Source organism: Anguilla rostrata, chromosome 11 (assembly GCF_018555375.3).
Source record: "Anguilla rostrata isolate EN2019 chromosome 11, ASM1855537v3, whole genome shotgun sequence".
In the NCBI taxonomy this organism is placed as follows: Eukaryota; Metazoa; Chordata; class Actinopteri; order Anguilliformes; family Anguillidae; genus Anguilla; species Anguilla rostrata.
Genome location: NC_057943.1, coordinates 3,976,182 through 3,995,339, shown reverse-complemented (window position 1 = coordinate 3,995,339; position 19,158 = coordinate 3,976,182). Strand labels below are relative to the sequence as shown.

Below are 19,158 nucleotides of genomic sequence, written 5' to 3'. Positions count from 1 at the left end.
GGATCGGGGGTGGGGGTGGGGGGTGGGCTGGGGTTCGGTTGGTGGGGAGGGGGGAGGGGAAAGCTTAGATTACGATTCCACACCAAGGGGGGGGGGGGGGGCGGTTGGGTAGATCTGTGCATGTGACTAATGACATATAATATACCAATGCCTTGGGTAAATGTACCGTTTATGGTCCAAACCCACGCTATTTTACACACACGGTATTTAACATTTTTTCAGCAGGATATAGCTCATTAGAAAGGTTAAACTGTTGCTCTGAAGATGGAGAATGAACCTAATGACAAGAGAAAATGACAGGCGCCAGTGGTGCAGTGGCGGTTCTTCAGGTCTCGATGTTCCCTGTGCAGGTTCAGCTGGATCGCTGACGCACTTACTTGGTCGTAGTACTTATTGATGTATTTGTAGAGTTCATGCAGCGCCACCAAACTGTTCATCTCTGACGCAAAGCTCTGAAATATCAGAATCAGAATCAGAAACAGGTTCATTGCCAAGTAGGTTTTCACATACAAGGAATTTGCTTTGGTCTGATGATGCATAACAATAAACATAAAATAAAATAAAATACAATACAATAAACATAGACATAGAGCAAACAATAAACAATAAACATAGTGCAAGGATAAACATATTGCAATGGAAAAAGTATTATAAGAATAAGTACAAGTTCTATATGTCTGTTTGATGTCTGTGGGGGTCAGGATAACAGACAGTGTCAGTGGGGGTCCCGGGCCTTGTTGATGATATGAATATGAATATTCAAATTAAATTGAAGTGTTTAGAGTAAATACACACACACACAAAAAGAAAATAACACGCCAATCGACTTTACATGTAATGGTAAGACGCTTATTCCTTTATCCACTTTACAATTATGACTTTCCCAAGCGTTGGGTTGGTGTCTGCTCAGGAATTGACGCAAGTGGTTTGACGGCAACCTCGATCCAGACATTGGTCTACCCCTGAGCATCCATGATTACTGTCGGATAAAATGATCGTATCATTGAACATAATCAACTTTAACAAATGTCAGTCCAGGCTAAGTTCACAGTAATTTAACCAGAGTTATAGCAGTATTTGCACAGCGCTGGAAGGCATACAGTAGGCTACGTTTCCATTAAACAGCGCACATAAAGGCAAGCAAATATGCATGCGTTCGGCATGTCGCATCCAACTGACACGCCGACATCGTCTATAATGAATGTCAACATGAGTCCCTCTAATGGAAACACGGACTCAAACATACTATCTGCATTTTTCATTCCAGACCAAGTAACCGAGACAAGCTCTGCCGTTGCCAAGCGCAACACGGCAGTTCTGAAACTATTTCAGCAATTAAACTCGGCTGAATAGGCGAATCGGTTTGCTTTAGACTGAGCCGTTAAGCACCACAGAATGACACAAATGACGATGTCGTTTTATGTATGCAAGTGTATGTGTGTGTGTGTGTGTGTGTGTTTCTGTGGAAACAGGAAACAGCTCGAAACATAAATATTGTGTAAGATTCTTAATAGAATGTGAAACTGTGGCATTTGGGCAGCACAGAATAACTGTAAAAAGAAGACCTGTGTAAACTACAGAGCTAGTAGTTATACAACCATTAGTGAGGATCCATGGCAACACGCTACAGGGATTTTAAAAAAAGAACATCCAAAGATGGGTTCAGGCTTGACAGGCTGGTAAAATGGATGTTCTACAGTGTGATTATCATAATTATCCCCTCCATGTGCGGTTTCCTGTTTCAAAATTGCGTGGTAAACAGACTTTGGTAAAAAAGAAAAAAACCTGACAAATACGGTGGGATTCCCCCCCCCTCACCCTAGACTCCACGTACAGTACAGCAGCGGCCAGGAATTTAGCTCACGAAACTCTCGATAAAACCCTTAACCCCATTCCGAACATTCCTCTCTGCCTTTCATCCAAACAGGAAGTAACCTTTCCTTCACCTTTTTGAACTGACCAATGGGCTGCGGGGGAAAAGGGAGAGAGCAGAGAGAGCAGAAACGGTACGATTCCACACAGGACCGCTGGCGACCACTCACCCCCGATAGCTCCGTGAGGGTGGAGTTCATCTCCTGGTAGCAGCCCGAAACCGCACTGTGGATATCGCTGTAATACCTGCAGAACACAGATTCATTCACAGATTCATTCATTCATTCACTCAGCAACTCACTCAGTGACTCACTAAGCGACTCACTCACAGATTGACTCCTTGAGACACATTTTTTGCGAGTCCTTGTGATGCATAATTATAGGATGCATGCTGACTGTTTATCGAACACATTGCACCTCCACAGTAGACACACAGTGACACAAGCGAATGGAATCAGCCCGATAGCAAATCTGCTTCAGATTAATAAGTAACAATTACTATTGCGCAATTACATAGCTGTCCATGCATGATTCTACACCGCTAATTTAGAATACAAATGCTGAGCTACGAGCTGAAAGTCTCAATTTACATTTCCTAAGATGTCAACTTTCTCACTACTGCTTCAGTAGTCTTGTATACAACTGAACTGCTGTGCATGACCAAAGCAGACTGAATGGTGGATCACAATCACCTTTCAACCAGCTGCTTGTATCTGGGGATCTCTCTGGCGTATAACAATTTGTTCACGGGAGAGTCCTGCAAGGAACAGAACAGAAATGGCATCGTCAACTGTCAGCACCACAATTTCCAGCACCTGCCACAACCGCAAACGACAGGATCGGATGAAAAATAAAGAGGGGTCGTGTCTAGATACAGAAGAGGCAGGCCAAAGGAAAGAACACTCTAGTGGGGGGAAAAAGACAACAAGACCACCCTTGATGCCTTAGGTGAAGATCCAAATATTGATTAAGGCTAATGCATCTAATACTGATGTACTAGGACGCGTTAGCACAGTGGTAAGGAAATAGACTTGTAAGAAGCGCAGGTCGATCCGGTGACCTGCATGTCCTGAAGGACTTAACCTGCATTGCTTCAGTTAATCCAGCTGTAATGATACAGCAAAATGTATGTAAGTTGTAAGTCGCTCTGGATAAGAGCGTCTGCTAAATGCCTGTAATGTAATATGTAATGATGTAACAGTCACCACTGGCAACTGAAAGCAGTGGAGTTCTAGAACACGGACTTGGAAGTTTTAAAAAACATTCCAAAAAACGTACTCTTCAATGGGTTAACCGACATTTGGGTTCCAATATTGCTTTGATTAGCATGTTTATGTTTTGCCTTAATATTTTACTCTCTACTCTCCACTGTGTTTGTGTCCTATGTATCCGTTTTCCTTCTTGTACATACCGCCCCTTGGTTTTTCACCTTGTTAGGTGACCTTGGGCTCTGGAAAGGCACTATACAAATAAAATACATGATTATTTTTATTATTATTGTTATTAGCGGGGTACTGACCCGGCCCACTTTGTGCTCGGACGTGGTGCACGAGTCGATGAAGGTCTGAGCGATGACGGACAGCACCGCGTCCACGCTGTCCGTCACCTGCACGTCAAAGACGAACTGCGGGTTCTTCAAGATGTTCACCCAGAACCGCAAGGGCAAGCTGTACAGAGAGAGAGAGACAAAGAGGGCTCAGATAATCACACCCTGGGAGATTATTAAGACCATAAAGGGCACCCTTATATGAATGAAGTCGCAAATTTATACATTTTTTATACAAAGCCGTTCACTTTAAAAGCTACAGTACTCAAAGCGAAATCCTGCCATATTGCCGAAAGCCAGGGGTAATTTCTTGAGTTCTTTTTAAATGATTTCTTTTTCTATGATATTCAAGGTTAATAAAGAGGATTCCGCTTCTGGCCAGCAGGGGGCCCGCAAGCAACTGCGCAGTTTGCATGGTGGCAAAGCCTGCCTGTGTATGAATGCTTTCAAAAACTTTTACAAGAATACTGAATAATAAAGAAACCAGGCAGGCACAATGTCTTTTTTTAATTTGAGTGCAGTTTCTATCTACAAATCATGTTAGTGTAAAACAAATTAACCGTGGATAAAATGCAGATGTGCGTGCGCACCTGTTCGTCTTCCAGATGTGCACGGTCTCCGGGTCCTCGATGCCGTGCTTCAACGCCATTTCGTCCAGGAAGTCGAAGAAGAAGCGCACGGCGATGGGCGGCGGCCGCTTGGTGCTGAGTATGGCCACAAACACGTCGTCCACAAACTTCTGCAGCGTGCCCTGGGGAGGCGGAGAAACACACACCCCGTTACACACCTTATACACACCTGTTACACACCCATTACACACCTGTTACACACCCGCTACACACTCCATTACACACCTGTTACACACCCATTACACACCTGTTACACACCCGCTACACACCCCGTTACACACCCGCTACACACCCCGTTACAAAACCTTATACACCCCCGCTACACACCCCGTTACACACCCGCTACACACCCCGTTACACACTCCGCTACACACCCCATTACACACTCCGCTACACACCTTATGCACACCCGCTACACACCCCGTTACACACCCTTTACACACCCCGTTACACACCCATTACACACCCATTGCACACCCCGTCACACACCCGCTACACACCTTATACACACCTGCTACACACCCCATTACACATCCCGTTACACACCCGTTACACACCTTATACACACCCGCTACACACCCCGTTACACACCCTTTACACACCCCGTTACACACCCATTACACACCCCGTCACACACCCGCTACACACCTTATACACACCCGCTACACACCCCATTACACACCCCGAAGCTGCACAGATTCACCACACATTTCCGCTTCCACCGCCAGCTACCGATGGTTTAGACAGCTTCTGGTGAGTCTCACACCCGCGTGGCTACTACGCTAGCAGCCGTGTACAGCAGGGCTACTCAACTCCAGGTCCTGCAGGTCGCAGTGTCACCAGGTATTTACTCCAACTATGCGCTACACCACCGGATTTCACTAATGAGCTCACTTCCTGGACCAACGAGGTATAATAATTCCTGAAATCTGGTGGTGTAGAGCATGGTTGGACCAAATACCTGCAGACGGCACTATCTGCAGGACCTGGAGTTGAATAGCGCTGGTGTACATAGACAGCTATGATAATGGAGTTGGTACAGATATTGCAGATTTCTATGGTACAGAAACAGGCAAAGCTCTAGTACAGATATTGGATATTTCTATGGTATAGAAACAGGCAAAGCTATGGTACAGATATTGGAGATTTCTATGGTACAAAAACGGGACGGTTATGGTACAGATATTGGATATTTCTATGGTACAGAAATGGAGATAGTTAGGGTATAAAAATGGGGACAGTGAGTCAGCGGCACCTTCATGGACAGCAAGCGGGTGAGGTAGATTTCAGGGATGGCCTTGGCTCTCTCCCGCTCCCTCATGCTGCTCTTGCGGTGTTTGGGAATTTCGGGATCCTCGCTGGACTTCACCAGGTGCCACAAACGCACACCTTCCTCTTCCTCACCTTCCAACATGGGCGTCTCTGCAAGACACAGAGCTTTGTCACAAACACGTACACACCCCCACACTCATCTACACACACACACACACACACTTATCCACACACACTCATCCACACACACTCATCAACACACACACACAATCACAAGCACACACTTCTGCACTCACTCACACACTCACAAGGTTGCAGTGATTTGTTGTGAGACAGTATTAACGGGAAGTGGGGGCGGAGCTTACTCTCTCCAGTCTGGTAGACCTGACTGACGCCCATTTGCACAGAACTCTGGGAGCGAGGGATAAGAGCCACGGTGGCACCATCCGGCACCTGGGGGGGGGGGGGGGGGGGGGGGGAGGGGGAAAAGAGCGAGGGAGAGAAAGAGAAGAAGAAGGGGAAGAGGAGAAATCACCAGCACAAAAAGAAGAGGAAGAAAAAAGAGGAAAAGAGAGAATGAGAGAAAGCAGAAGAGAGAGAACATGAGGTGAGAGCTGAATACTGTGTTTGAAAATGCATTTGCCAGGTTACAGAGGCTGATTTACCAAGAGCTTTAAGCATGTGCAAAAACTTTCAGCACACACAAGACCAATAACATGAACCATGATTGGTCACAGTATTTGTTTTGCACCAATCACTGGTCGTGTTATTAGTTTAGCATGCGCTGGAAGTCTAAAGCCGCGTTTCCACCAAAATTACCCGGAACTTTCAGTCCCAGGAACTACTTTACCAGGAACTAAAAGGTTCCTTCAGCCAATGGTTGTCTGCGTTTCCACCGGGGTCTAAAGTACCGCGAAGATTAGGCAAATTAGCCCACTGACGTTGTCGTCGGTTCATCTGTCATATGATTTCTTCTGTAACCCCATACTACCACCGAAGTAGCCTACATTATTTTCTAATAACCGGGACAGACCGGAGGGGTTTATTCCACTTGTATACAACGGGTTACCAACAATGACTATATATGATTACTTTTGTATTTATTGATTTTCATATATCCTCTCAAACACATTCATTAACAGCAGAAAACATGCACACGTTGTAAACAATTAGCTGTTTTATTACTTTCTCGTCGACAATTCCATATAGGCTAATCGCAAAATGACAAGAATAGAACGAAAACTCGGACTTGCGTGAAAATGTAAATTAGTAGTGGTACAGCCACCGTTTGCTTTCCTTCGAAGTTACTGCTAGCCGAGCAGCGAAGTGTGCCCTCCAGATGCGAACCATGCACCATAAATGAGTCCATAGTCTTCCTGGTCTTTTCGTGGAATTGAAAAATGGCAGTAAAATTGAGTAAAATTACGGCAGTCTGAAAAAGCTAAAGGGAAGATTACTAGAATTAACCTGTTATTTTACCCGGATAAAAAGTGCGGAAGGTGATTTCCAGTTTGCTTGTACTGTATCACCAATGTTAATTATGCAGAACTACCGCATACCTCACATAACTGTATCAAACGTTTTGAGTCAATTACAACGGGCTAACAAAGAAAATCCGGAAGAAAATATTCAGCAACCGAATTAATCCGTTTGAATGTTTTGGTAGCCTACGTAATATGCTGTCCCAGCACGAATGCTTAGCATTTTATAAAACGAATACTAAAGCAAGAAAAGAACAGAAGAGCACACGTTATAATTCCAAGACGTTGATAGGCTATAACCAAAAGTAGGCTACTGCGCCGCATAACATACAAGTTTGATTTGAAGTTATTATGAAAATAAATTGGTTTGCCGCTGCATATTTTCAAACATGGCGGGTAATGGCGGAAAATAAATACAACACAAACGCTACGAGTACTCGACCAATCAGAAATGTTCAGCGCTGCAAGCTCCACCCAAAAGGTTCCTGTACTTTCGGAAAGTACTACCCCCCGAGCAGGAACGTTTTGGGGGGTAAAACAAAGCCCCCAGAACTAAATTTAGACCCTAGTTCCTGCGGTGGAAACGCACTGAGTTCCTCAAAAGGTTCCTAGTTCCGGGGTATAGTTCCTGCGGTGGAAACGCGGCTTAAGCAAATCAGGCCCTGTGTGGACCGCTGCAGTGGGAGTGGCCAACCTTGTAGTGCTGCAGGGTGTTGAGCCTCTTCCAGCGTCCCTGGACGATGGCGGTGACATCATCATCAGACAGGGTCAGGTGACCTGCCTGTCCGGATCGCCACTCTGTACAAAGGCACACTGTTAAGACACTTGGCTGTCATATGCCAATATGTTCACCTGAAAAAATAAAGCTCTATTCTATTCTACTCTATTCTGTTCTATTCTATATGCGAAAAGCTAAGACACACACAGAGACATTTATGCAGTTAATCTAAAAGCACATCTCAGTTCTGCTCTTGCAGCTCCTGTGTCGTTGAGCAGTAAAATGACTCCGGAACGTTATAAATGCTGTAATTCCAGAGCCTTTTTTCCGGCTCACTCTCCCACGGAAGCCTAGCCGCTTGGGAGTCGCTATTCCAGCTGAAAAGCAGCGGCAGCCGTTAAAAGGCGCGCGACGCTAAGGTTGTTTACATCGCCGCGGCTACGCGTGAGCGCGTGGCGGCGACGACAGGCGTACCCAGGTCCAGCGAGTCGGCCGCCGGCCGCTGGGAGAACGGCGCCCCCTTGTACGTCTGGTCCAGGATCTTGTCCTTGACCTGCGTGATGGTGTCCGTGTCCAGAACCTTGACCGGGCAGTGCTGGACCTCGGACCCGCTCTTCAGCAGCACCGTCAGGGTCTGGCACGCGCAAGGAAAAGAGACAATGGGGGGGAATGCATTACACTACATTACATTACAGGCATTTAGCATTAGCCATTACATTACATTACATTACATTACATTACAGGCATTTAGCATTAGCCATTACATTACATTACAGGCATTTAGCATTAGCCATTACATTACATTACAGGCATTTAGCATTAGCCATTACATTACATTACATTACAGGCATTTAGCATTAGCCATTACACTACATTACATTACAGGCATTTAGCATTAGGCATTACACTACATTACAGGCACTTACACAATTTTCACACAGCATTAACATTGCATTCATTTATACAGCTGGATATATACTGAAGCAATGCCGGTTAAGTACCTTTCTCAAGGTTACAACGGCAGGGTCCTACCTGGGAATTGAACCTGCAACCTTCAGGTTACAATACCAGCTACTTACCCATTATACCACACTGCCACCACAATGCATTTCCACACTGAAATACCCAGATTCAACGTTCCACACTAATTACTATTCACATTCAAGGAGAGACACCAGGCTTGTCTGCAGCAATTCATAAAAGGTAGAAAGATTAAAGCGGGGTTGGATGATCCATGGTGAGACCAGGCAGTGGAATGACAGATGGATGAAGGACCCCTGTAACAGAGGAAAAAGAGGGAAAAGAGGGAAGAGAGGGTAGATGGAGGGAGTGTGTAGAGTAGGTAGTAGAAAGACAGAAGGATGGATGAGTCCTGTAACAGAGGGAAGAGAGGGAAGAGAGGGAAAGGGGGGGATTGTGTGGAGCAGGCAGCAGAAAGACAGAGATGGAGAGTACCTGTAACAGGGGAGAGAAGAGGGAAGAGAGGAGGGAGTGTGTGGAGCAGGCAGCAGAAAGACAGACGGACGGAGGACGCGAGGCTGACCATAGAGCAGTAGTCGATGTCTTCTCGGAGCAGGTGGCTGTCGTTGAGCGTGCGCTTGGCCTTCCCCGTCACTGCGTCCACGGGCCCTTTATCCACCTGGTACTTAATGGCCCGGTACAGCATGTACAGGGGCTCCCCAGCAACCTCCTTCAGCGGGAGAGAGAGAGTCTGTTACAACCTCCTTCAGCAGGAGAGAGAGAGTCTGTTACAACCTCCTTCAGCAGGAGAGAGAGAGTCTGTTACAACCTCCTTCAGCAGGAGAGAGAGAGAGAGAGGGAGTCTGTTACAACCTCCTCAGCAGGAGAGAGGAGAGAGAGAGTCTGTTACAACCTCCTTCAGCAGGAGAGAGAGTCTGTTACAACCTCCCTCAGCAGGAGAGAGAGAGAGTCTGTTACAACCTCCTCAGCAGGAGAGAGTCTGTTACAACCTCCCTCAGCAGGAGAGAGAGAGTCTGTTACAACCTCCCTCAGCAGGAGAGAGAGAGTCTGTTACAACCTCCTTCAGCAGGAGAGAGAGAGAGTCTGTTACAACCTCCCTCAGCAGGAGAGAGAGAGTCTGTTACAACCTCCTTCAGCAGGAGAGAGAGTCTGTTACAACCTCCCTCAGCAGGAGAGAGAGTCTGTTACAACCTCCTTCAGCAGGAGAGAGAGAGTCTGTTACAACCTCCTTCAGCAGGAGAGAGAGAGTCTGTTACAACCTCCCTCAGCGGGAGAGAGAGTCTGTTACAACCTCCCTCAGCAGGAGAGAGAGTCTGTTACAACCTCCTTCAGCAGGAGAGAGAGAGTCTGTTACAACCTCCTTCAGCAGGAGAGAGAGAGTCTGTTACAACCTCCCTCAGCAGGAGAGAGAGAGTCTGTTACAACCTCCCTCAGCAGGAGAGAGAGTCTGTTACAACCTCCTTCAGCAGGAGAGAGAGTCTGTTACAACCTCCCTCAGTGGGAGAGAGAGAGTCTGTTACAACCTCCTTCAGCAGGAGAGAGAGAGTCTGTTACAACCTCCTTCAGCAGGAGAGAGAGAGTCTGTTACAACCTCCTTCAGCAGGAGAGAGAGTCTGTTACAACCTCCTTCAGCAGGAGAGAGAGAGTCTGTTACAACCTCCTTCAGCAGGAGAGAGAGTCTGTTACAACCTCCTTCAGCAGGAGAGAGAGTCTGTTACAACCTCCTTCAGCAGGAGAGAGAGTCTGTTACAACCTCCCTCAGCGGGAGAGAGAGAGTCTGTTACAACCTCCTTCAGCAGGAGAGAGAGAGTCTGTTACAACCTCCTTCAGCAGGAGAGAGAGAGTCTGTTACAACCTCCTTCAGCAGGAGAGAGAAGTCTGTACACATCTCGCACAAAAAACACAAAGACCACTGCACACCACACACAGAGACGCACACACACGACCACACACAGCAACACACACATCGACGAACGCACATTCACACACACACAGACACACACACATCGACGGACGCACTTGCACACACACACAAACACACAGACAGACAGACAGACACCTACACACACAAACACACACACACACCTTGAGGAAGGAATAGAGGCAGATGGACATCCAGTTGGTCAGCATCTTCTCCACCACTGTTTCAGTCCTAGAGGAACAGACAGTAGAGTGATCAGTACAGCCCCACGCAGTCTGTATGAAGTCTGTACGCACTCCAGTGATGAAGAGACTCCGCAATGTAGACCCGAGGTGTTCAAACTGTTTCCTTCCCGGGACCCCCAACCAGGCTCAAAGGCTTCCAGGGGATCCCCTATCATAAAAGAGTCTCCACTTCAAAAAAGGGTTTCATATTTTTTAAAAATATTTTCTCAAATTTATATATAACCATCGCATATCAAGTCTCGCCACGGACCCCCTAGAGTACTTTCAAGAACGGACCCCCCAGTGGTTCATGGACCCCCCTGTTGAAAACCTAGGGTGTAGAGCAGGGCTGCCCAACCCTGCTCCTGGAGATCTACCTCCCCATAGGTTTTCACTCCAACCCTAACAAAGCCACACCTCACTCAACAGCTAGAGAACTCCTTGAGCTGCTAATTAGTAGTCGTGAAATGAAAACCTACGGGACGGTAGATTTCCAAAAGCAGGGTTGGGCAGCGCTGCTGATGAGGTTCAGATTGTGGGGAACATGTGCCTGATTCTGGGGTACACAGACAGAACCGGTCTGAGGGGGTGGGGTGGGGAGAGGGGGGGAGGTCCTGGGGACTGTGCCCAGGTGTGTTCGGGGGTTCAGTAAGCGCATACCTGCGCAGCATGAGTTTGGGGTTCTTGTCCACGTACTGCTGCACCAGGTCGCCGAGCAGCGTCTTCATGACGTCGGTGAAGTACTCCAGCTTGTCGTGCAGGGCCATGGTGAGCAGGGACGCCACGTAGCCCCGGTCCCTCTGGGAGAAGCTCTGCTGCGCCTCCAGGGTGTGGATGAACTGAGGAGGGGGGGGGGGGGAGGGAGGGAGGAGGGAGGGAGGGAGAGAGAGAGCTCACATACACGGAAGAGGAGCGAAAAGACATATATACAGTACATACACACACAGGCCCACGCACGTGCACAAACACACACTCACAAACATGCACACACGAACGCACATACGCTCACATGCACACACGCACATGCACACTCACACATGCACAAACACACACTCACAAACATGCACACTCACACACAAATGCGCACATGCACACACGAACGCACATACGCTCACATGCGCACACTCACATGCACACGAACGCACTCACAAAAATGCACACTCACACACAAACACACATGCACACACCCACGCACGCACAGACAGTCAAAGACACAGACAATCAAACAGATGCACATGAACATGTACACACACACAGTAGTACGGTGACATGCCGTCTCAATACTGCAGTGACGTCTGTTGATACTTTTGATACTCAATTACATGCTAGAGTTACTTTAGATTTAAAGTCAACGCACCTTTTTTGTCAGTCAGTCTTGATCACTGAAACAACACCATGTCCAAGAAGAACAAACAAACCGTCTAGCAGACCAAATGAAAGGAGAAACAGCGCTAGGCTCTAATCTGTACCGTACAGCTGCAGTGTCGGGACTCCGACCCTCTAATCCAGGAACTCACCCTGATGAGGAACAGGCGGTTGTTGAGCAGGTTGTTCAGCTGCCCCAGGCCCTGCTCCACCGTCTGCCGGCGGGAATCCGGCAGGTCCAGGTTCTGGCTCAGCGGCGCCCCCCGCTGGCCGGGGAAGAAAACGCGCTCCGCGTACGTGCGGTAGTCCAAGAGGGGGATCCCCGGACCCCCAACGTCGCTGCTCAGGTCCATCATCTCAGTCATGAGATCTGGGACAGACGGAGGAAGGAAGGAAGGGAGAGAGAGGAGAGAGAGAGAGAGAGAGAGAAAATGAGAAGAAAAATACTGTATTGTACAAGATGTCATTTTGACAGGGTCAAATGCTTTTATAAGAAGTGTGTAATACAACTTTAAAATGAAGAGTTATGGAGTTGATTGAGACTTGACTTCAGTGTGTCTAATGGTTTCATAACCACTACTTTACATACAACCACCAGACGACAAACAGATTTAAATAGCTCTACATTTATTCGGCTTGCTCAGATTATTTAAAAATGGCAGGGGCTATGCTCCTGGCCCATACTCAGATAAACAGCATCCGCGGTGATGATCAGTGTAAGATGGAGCTTAGTACAGGTGTGTAGCACAGGAGTGTAGTACAGGTGTGTAGCACAGGAGCGTAGCACAGGAGTGTAGTACAAGTGCCTAGTACAGGTGTGTAAGTACATGAACGTAGTACAGGAGTATAAGTACAGGTGTGTAGTACAGGAGCATAGCACAGGTGTGTTGTACAGGTGCATAGTACAGGTGTGTAAATACATGAGCGTAGTACAGGAGTTTAAGTACAGGTGTGCAGCACAGGTGCGTAGCACAGGTGTGTAAGTACATGAGCATAGTACAGGAGTGTAGTACAAGTGTGTAGCTTAGGTGCATAGTAAAGATGTGTAGTACATGTGTGTAGTACAGGTACATTATACAGGAGTGTAGCACAGATGCGTAGTGCAGAAGCACAGTACAGGTGTGTAAGTACAGGTGCGCAGTACAGGTGTGTAGTACAGGTGTGTACCTGTGAACTCCTTCCTGCACTGGTCACCCACGTTAATCTCCAGGGTCTCCAGCTGAACCAGCACTTTCTTGTAGTCCCGCAGAGCTTGCTTACTCTTCCTCCTGCACACGGAGGAAGACCACACGTGACTCTTCCGTCACACTTTCCAAACCAAGGACACGCGTAAGAAGTGTCCGCTGGACTGCTCGTGCGCAGTAAGGCGTGATTGCGTTCATACAAGAATTACACGTTTAATTTAACGGACATTCTGTTGGTGTTCGTTTTGGCTTTCCATGGCTTGTAGCAGGTAGAATGAGGATACACGCCACGGCTGATCTTTACAGTGTAGTGAGCCTTCATTAAGGCCATCGTAAAGTTCGCTGTGCTTTACGTTCATGTTCAGGTCTCCAAGAAGAATCAGCACATTTCACGCTACGATGATAAGTTCTCCCTCACCTCTGGCCAGCTCCCTGTGCTGTTATGTAGTCTAGCTCCATGTGAAAATCATTAAAAATTGCTCCCATAAATCAATTTAATGCAAATGATTCAAAATATGCCACGGAATAGAATTCTTCATTTTTAGCCTGTGGGCCATTTACAAAGAAAGGTCTACATGGTTAATTTATTCTTTTTTTCCCCCCAAATTAATTGCTGTGAAGATTAGTTTCGGTGCAACAGCCCATAAGGACATATTTGCCATCAATATGTTATCTGAGAGGTGTGTTCACACCAGCGCTGGCTGTGTGACTCAGCCACAGGGCCCAGTGCCCACTCACTGCCGAGCCGTGGTACGAAACCAGAAGAACTAAGAGCTGCTTAAAATGCTAATTATTTCAAGGCTGAAATTTATACAGAAGGCTGATAAGAAAAAGTAAAATTAAAGTCTTTTTTTCGTATTGGAAACATTTTCTACATTTTATAATTTAGTTGGATATTCAATACAACACAGACTGTTCAATTGAATATTCAGTGCAATACTGATGGTTCTGAATGTGGTGTTTGACCACTGTCTGTCTTGGGAGTCCTTCTCTTTGTTAGGGTGTTGGGTTACAGTGTTGGGCTGTTATGGCGCTGGGTGGTTACAGTGTTGGGCTGTGTCACGGTGCTGGGTTGTTACAGTGTTGGGTTGCGTTATCGTGTTTGGTCGTTGCAGTTCTAGGTTGTTACAGTGTCAGGTTGTATTGCGGTGCTGGGTTGTTACGGTGTTGGGTTGTGACATGGTGTTGGGTTATCACAGTGTTGGGTCGTGTCCCGGTACAAACCTGTACATGAGGATGATGACCAGCACGATGAGCACCACCACCGCGGCCCCGGCTGCCAGGCCCACTTGTGCGGGGAGGGGGAGCGGGGAGAGAGCATCACCGTCGTACAGCACGGGCCCCAGGTCAAACTTCACCCTCCCCATCACCACCTTAAACACAGAGACCCGCTCATCTGTCCCCGGCCTTAACCGCAGCACAGCACAGAGACAAACACACATCATGGGTACTGTTCTACCTCTACTGCCTTAACTATCACTAGTGTGAGAGCCAACCACAGCACAGCACAGAGACACACACACAGGACGGGTACTGTTCTACCACTACCACCTTAACTATCACTAGTGTGAGAGCCAACCACAGTGTAGCACAGACACACACACACAGGACGGGTACTGTTCTACCACTACCACCTTAACTATCACTAGTGTGAGAGCCAACCACAGTGTAGCACAGAGACACACACAGGACGGGTACTGTTCTACCACTACCACCTTAACTATCACTAGTGTGAGAGTCAACCAGTGTAGCACAGACACACACACACAGGATGGGTACTGTTCTACCTCTACTGCCTTAACTATCACTAGTGTGAGAGCCAACCACAGTGTAGCACAGACACACACACACACATCATGGGTACTGTTCTACCTCTACTGCCTTAACTATCACTAGTGTGAGAGCCAACCACAGTGTAGCACAGACACACACACACAGGATGGGTACTGTTCCACCTCTAACGCCTTATCTATCGCTAGTATGAGCGCCAAATTGAGGTCCAATAAACAGCTAGGATGACACATGCTGTTACAGCACCTCAGCGATGTGCCAAGCACTTGCATTTTTCGCATACACAGACATTCTGATGCTCTCAGAACAGAATATGTGTTCTGTTGTGATGTAACACCCCCCTCATAGTGAACTAATGGTTCAGCCTAAGCTCATAAATTATGTGTGTATAACTGTGCTGTTGACTCGCTTTGGGGGGTGGGGGGCTACTCATGCGAAGGGTGGGGAGGGGTGGGGGGGTTTGGGGGTCATGCGAAGGGTGGGGAGGGGTGGGGGTGGGGTTTGGGGACTCACGCGAAGGGGGTGGAGGGGTGGGGGTGAGGGGGTTTGGGGACTCACGCGAAGGGTGGGGGGGTTGTCGGAGTTGTCCCGGCTGAGGGGTTGCGTTTCCGGGGGCTCGCAGTACAGGTGGGTGCTGTCCAACGTCTTCATCTCGCACTCCTCCTGCCCCAGCGTGGCGACCACTTCCTGCCGGGTCATGGCCAGGGTCAGATTCTCGCCCTGGAAAAAAATCACAGCACAAAGGTCACCCATTACTTCTCAGCACACTGCAAAAAAAGGTCTGTCTTAACAAGTGGTTTAGTCATGTAATGAGAATTAGTAGAAAATACTGCATTAGTTTTTTTAGCTTACTTCTTGCTTGTCAAGTGAAATGTTCTTACCTGACTGGCAAATCTTGAAATAAAATTGTCTCACCTCATTGGCATTCTCTTTGTCTTGTTCACCAAAAAATAAGTAAATCTTAACAAGTATTTAAGTCTTACATTTATGCTTTAAAACAAGTACTTAAATACTTAAGTACTTGAATACTTAAGACTGACTTATTTTTGGTTTTTGCAGTGTACATACAATGTGAATTAATTTAGTTAGGAAAATGACGGGCTCTGTTGGACTGACTGGCCTGTTCTCGTTATGTCAGGTTATGTCAGGTTATGTCAGGTTATATCCTGTTATGTCAGGCTATGTCAGGCTATGTCAGGCTATGTCATGCTATGTCATGCTATGTCAGGTTATGTCAGGCTATGTCAGGCTATGTCAGGTTATGTCAGGTTATGTCAGTTATGTCAGGTTATGTCATGTTATGTCAGGTTATGTCAGGTTATGTCAGGTTATGTCAGGCTATGTCATGTTATGTCAGGTTATGTCAGGTTATGTCATGTTATGTCAGGTTATGTCAGGTTATGTCAGGTTATGTCATGTTATGTCATGTTATGTCAGGCTATGTCAGGCTATGTCAGGCTATGTCAGGCTATGTCTGGTTATGTCATGTTATGCCATGTTATGTCAGGCTATGTCAGGCTATGTCAGGTTATGTCATGTTATGCCATGTTATGTCAGGTTATGTCAGGCTAAGCAGCATGTCAGGTGATGCATGTTATGTCACGGCATGCTCAGCCGGTTTGAAGCGAGTAGGCCTAGTGTCGGTTGAGCGTTGTCAGGCTGTCAGGTTAGTGCAGGTTATGCAAGTCACTTTCACGTGTCATTTGCAGGGCTTGACCTCGGCTGCAGGTAGGCGTCGCGCAGTCATTGGTCGAGGAGTTATGTCAGGCTGTATTGAGACAGGGACGTCGGTTAAAGTCGAGCGCGGATGTCCAGGTACGAGGAGCATTTTTCGCTATGTGGATGTCAGTTACAGTGATGTCCGGTTTTCAGCATCGTCGCTATTAGGATTATTTCATTTTTCAGGCTATGTCATGTTATGTCAGGCTATGTCAGGCTATGTCATGCTATGTCATGCTATGTCATGTCATGAAGCAGACATGGCGGTGATGGCGGACGCCTGCTGCACCTGCACGGCGATGACCCCGCCGGGTTTGAAGCGGAAAGGGGCCTCCGGGTCGTCCCGGTTGAGCGGGTGCAGAACGGGGTCCCGGTGGTAGGTGAAGGGCCTCCCGCTGACGCTGGCGAAGTCCACTTTCACGTTGTCCATCTCGAACCACACGCCGGCGACCTTTGACCTCGGCGGCACAGTCGGCGTCGCGCAGGTCATCTGGTCGAAGGAGACGTCGGTGCAGGGCTCCTGTATCTGAAGACGGAGCGAGGAACGTCGCGCCGTTCACGTCGAGAACCGCTGTCATGTCCTGTACTGAAGACGAAAAGACCGCACTGATTTTGTACGCATCTGACTGACGAAAGACCGCAGATTTTTACGCATCTATGAAAGTGGACGCACAATTACAGCTGATCTCCGCGTTTCTCAGAAACAACCCCACATCCGTAATTAGGAATTTTTCCTCATTTCGAAAACCATTTGTGGAGTGCTTGGACCTAGCAGGTGAACCAAAGAGGTCTGTGCCACAAAAACAGTTGCATTTCGTAATCGCACTGACAGGTACAAATTATGACAAGTGCTGGCCATTATCTTGTCATTACGGTAAGAGAACAATTGAAATCTATCAGTAACTAAAGCACAAAAAGCACAGATGCTGAATCATAAGAGTTTGTGCTCTGCATTAACATGACTTGAAGACGGTAGTGTAGTATAATGGGTGAGGACCTGGTTTCATAACCTAATACGTCACAGGTTCGATTCCCCGGTAGGACACTGCCGTTGTACCCTTGAGCAACGTACTTAACCTGCAGTGCTTCAGTATGTATCCAGCTGTATAAACAGATGCAATGTAATGTTGCCCTGTATAAGAGCGTCCGCTAAATGCCTGTAATGTAATGCAAGCGGAGGGTACTGCTGAAAGAACTGGTGTTGCTTTACCTTCGGCACGCTGCTGTCGAACAGGACACCGGGATTTTTTGCCGCCAGTCGAGCGAATCGTTTCGTCCTCACGCGTTCCTCCGGTTCGGTCAACACCGATATCATTGGCTGCCGCACCACATCCAGGTTCCGCCCACTGACCTTAATGCCACGCCCACCCCTGTGGAGCAAAGCAATAAACATGCACATCTCCTTCGCTTAAGTGGTGCCCCGTGCACACATTTCCACATCAAATAATAATACAACGTCGGAAAATAAAAGTACAGAAAACCAAAGTTATATGACAACACTGAATCTGCAGGGTGATTGGTAACACTACAGTATCTGTGCGTGTTGTCTGAGCAGTACAAAACAATACACATTGTATTGGTGTATGACATGGTGTATCTGTAAAGTCAATATAACAATACATGTCCTGGGATTACTGCACTTTACTTATTAATAAAGCTGTACTACTGACAGTTCAACATGTATACACACGTGATGAATAAACTGCATAATAATGTTCATGTAACTGCAGGTAGTTCGCAGGATTCTTACCCCATGAAACTTTCCGCAGGTTCAGCATCAGTGATGGTCGGGTCATCTGTGTACTGGAAGACTGCATTTCCCAGAACCCTCTCTGCTTTGCCAAACAGAACTTTGACCTGCACTTCCCCTGTGTGGTTTCCAGGGCTGGTGCGGCAGACCAGCTGTGTGTCGTTAACCTCCTCCACTCTGGGGAAAGGCAAGCGATTCTTTATGCATATACCACCTTTCAAAACAAAGCGCTTCACAATAAAACACTGAAAGTTTTTCACCCCCAAAGTTTCTGGGCACAGTCGGCAAGCGAATACCCAGTCCCTTTTAGTTTAAACCTTGTCCTAGGGCTAACCAGCAGCCCTTGGCGTTAGAGGACCTAACAAGAAATGCCAAACCCGACTGGGCAGACACTGTGCTTATTGATTATTCTACAGGGTGTTTGGTCTTTTTGCCGATGCTAAAGTGCTAACACTTACACGTAGCAGGGGTGTAGGCCTGTTTTACAGATGCTAACGTGCTAACACCTACACGTAGCAGGGGTGCACGCCTATGTTTTGCAGATGCTAACGTGTTAACACTTACACGTAGCAGGGGTGTAGGCCTGTTTTACAGATGCTAACGTGCTAACACCTACATGAAGCAGGGGTGAACGCCTATGTTTTGCCGATGCTAACATACTAACACTTACACGTAGCAGGGGGGTAGGCCTGTTTTGCAGATGCT

At 47.3% G+C, this 19,158-nt stretch overlaps 1 protein-coding gene across 3 annotated transcripts in view; it reads right to left on the bottom strand.

Annotated features, from left to right (window-relative positions):
* The window catches only part of plxnb3 (plexin B3), a 78,840-nt gene that overhangs the window by 3,944 nt on the left and 55,738 nt on the right, over positions 1–19,158 (bottom strand). For all 3 annotated transcript variants that reach the window (XM_064300563.1, XM_064300565.1, XM_064300564.1), the window contains exons 17-35: positions 18,454–18,630; positions 17,914–18,073; positions 16,993–17,229; positions 15,543–15,704; positions 14,418–14,566; positions 13,177–13,277; positions 12,162–12,379; positions 11,305–11,483; positions 10,585–10,651; positions 9,062–9,208; positions 7,993–8,152; positions 7,495–7,598; positions 5,685–5,772; positions 5,303–5,469; positions 4,009–4,169; positions 3,392–3,539; positions 2,565–2,629; positions 2,043–2,118; positions 378–452 (exon numbers count right to left, since the gene is read on the bottom strand). In XM_064300563.1, the coding sequence (XP_064156633.1) occupies positions 378–452; positions 2,043–2,118; positions 2,565–2,629; positions 3,392–3,539; positions 4,009–4,169; positions 5,303–5,469; positions 5,685–5,772; positions 7,495–7,598; positions 7,993–8,152; positions 9,062–9,208; positions 10,585–10,651; positions 11,305–11,483; positions 12,162–12,379; positions 13,177–13,277; positions 14,418–14,566; positions 15,543–15,704; positions 16,993–17,229; positions 17,914–18,073; positions 18,454–18,630 (2,641 nt within the window). The remainder of the gene's footprint in view (positions 1–377; positions 453–2,042; positions 2,119–2,564; positions 2,630–3,391; positions 3,540–4,008; positions 4,170–5,302; positions 5,470–5,684; positions 5,773–7,494; positions 7,599–7,992; positions 8,153–9,061; positions 9,209–10,584; positions 10,652–11,304; positions 11,484–12,161; positions 12,380–13,176; positions 13,278–14,417; positions 14,567–15,542; positions 15,705–16,992; positions 17,230–17,913; positions 18,074–18,453; positions 18,631–19,158) is intronic.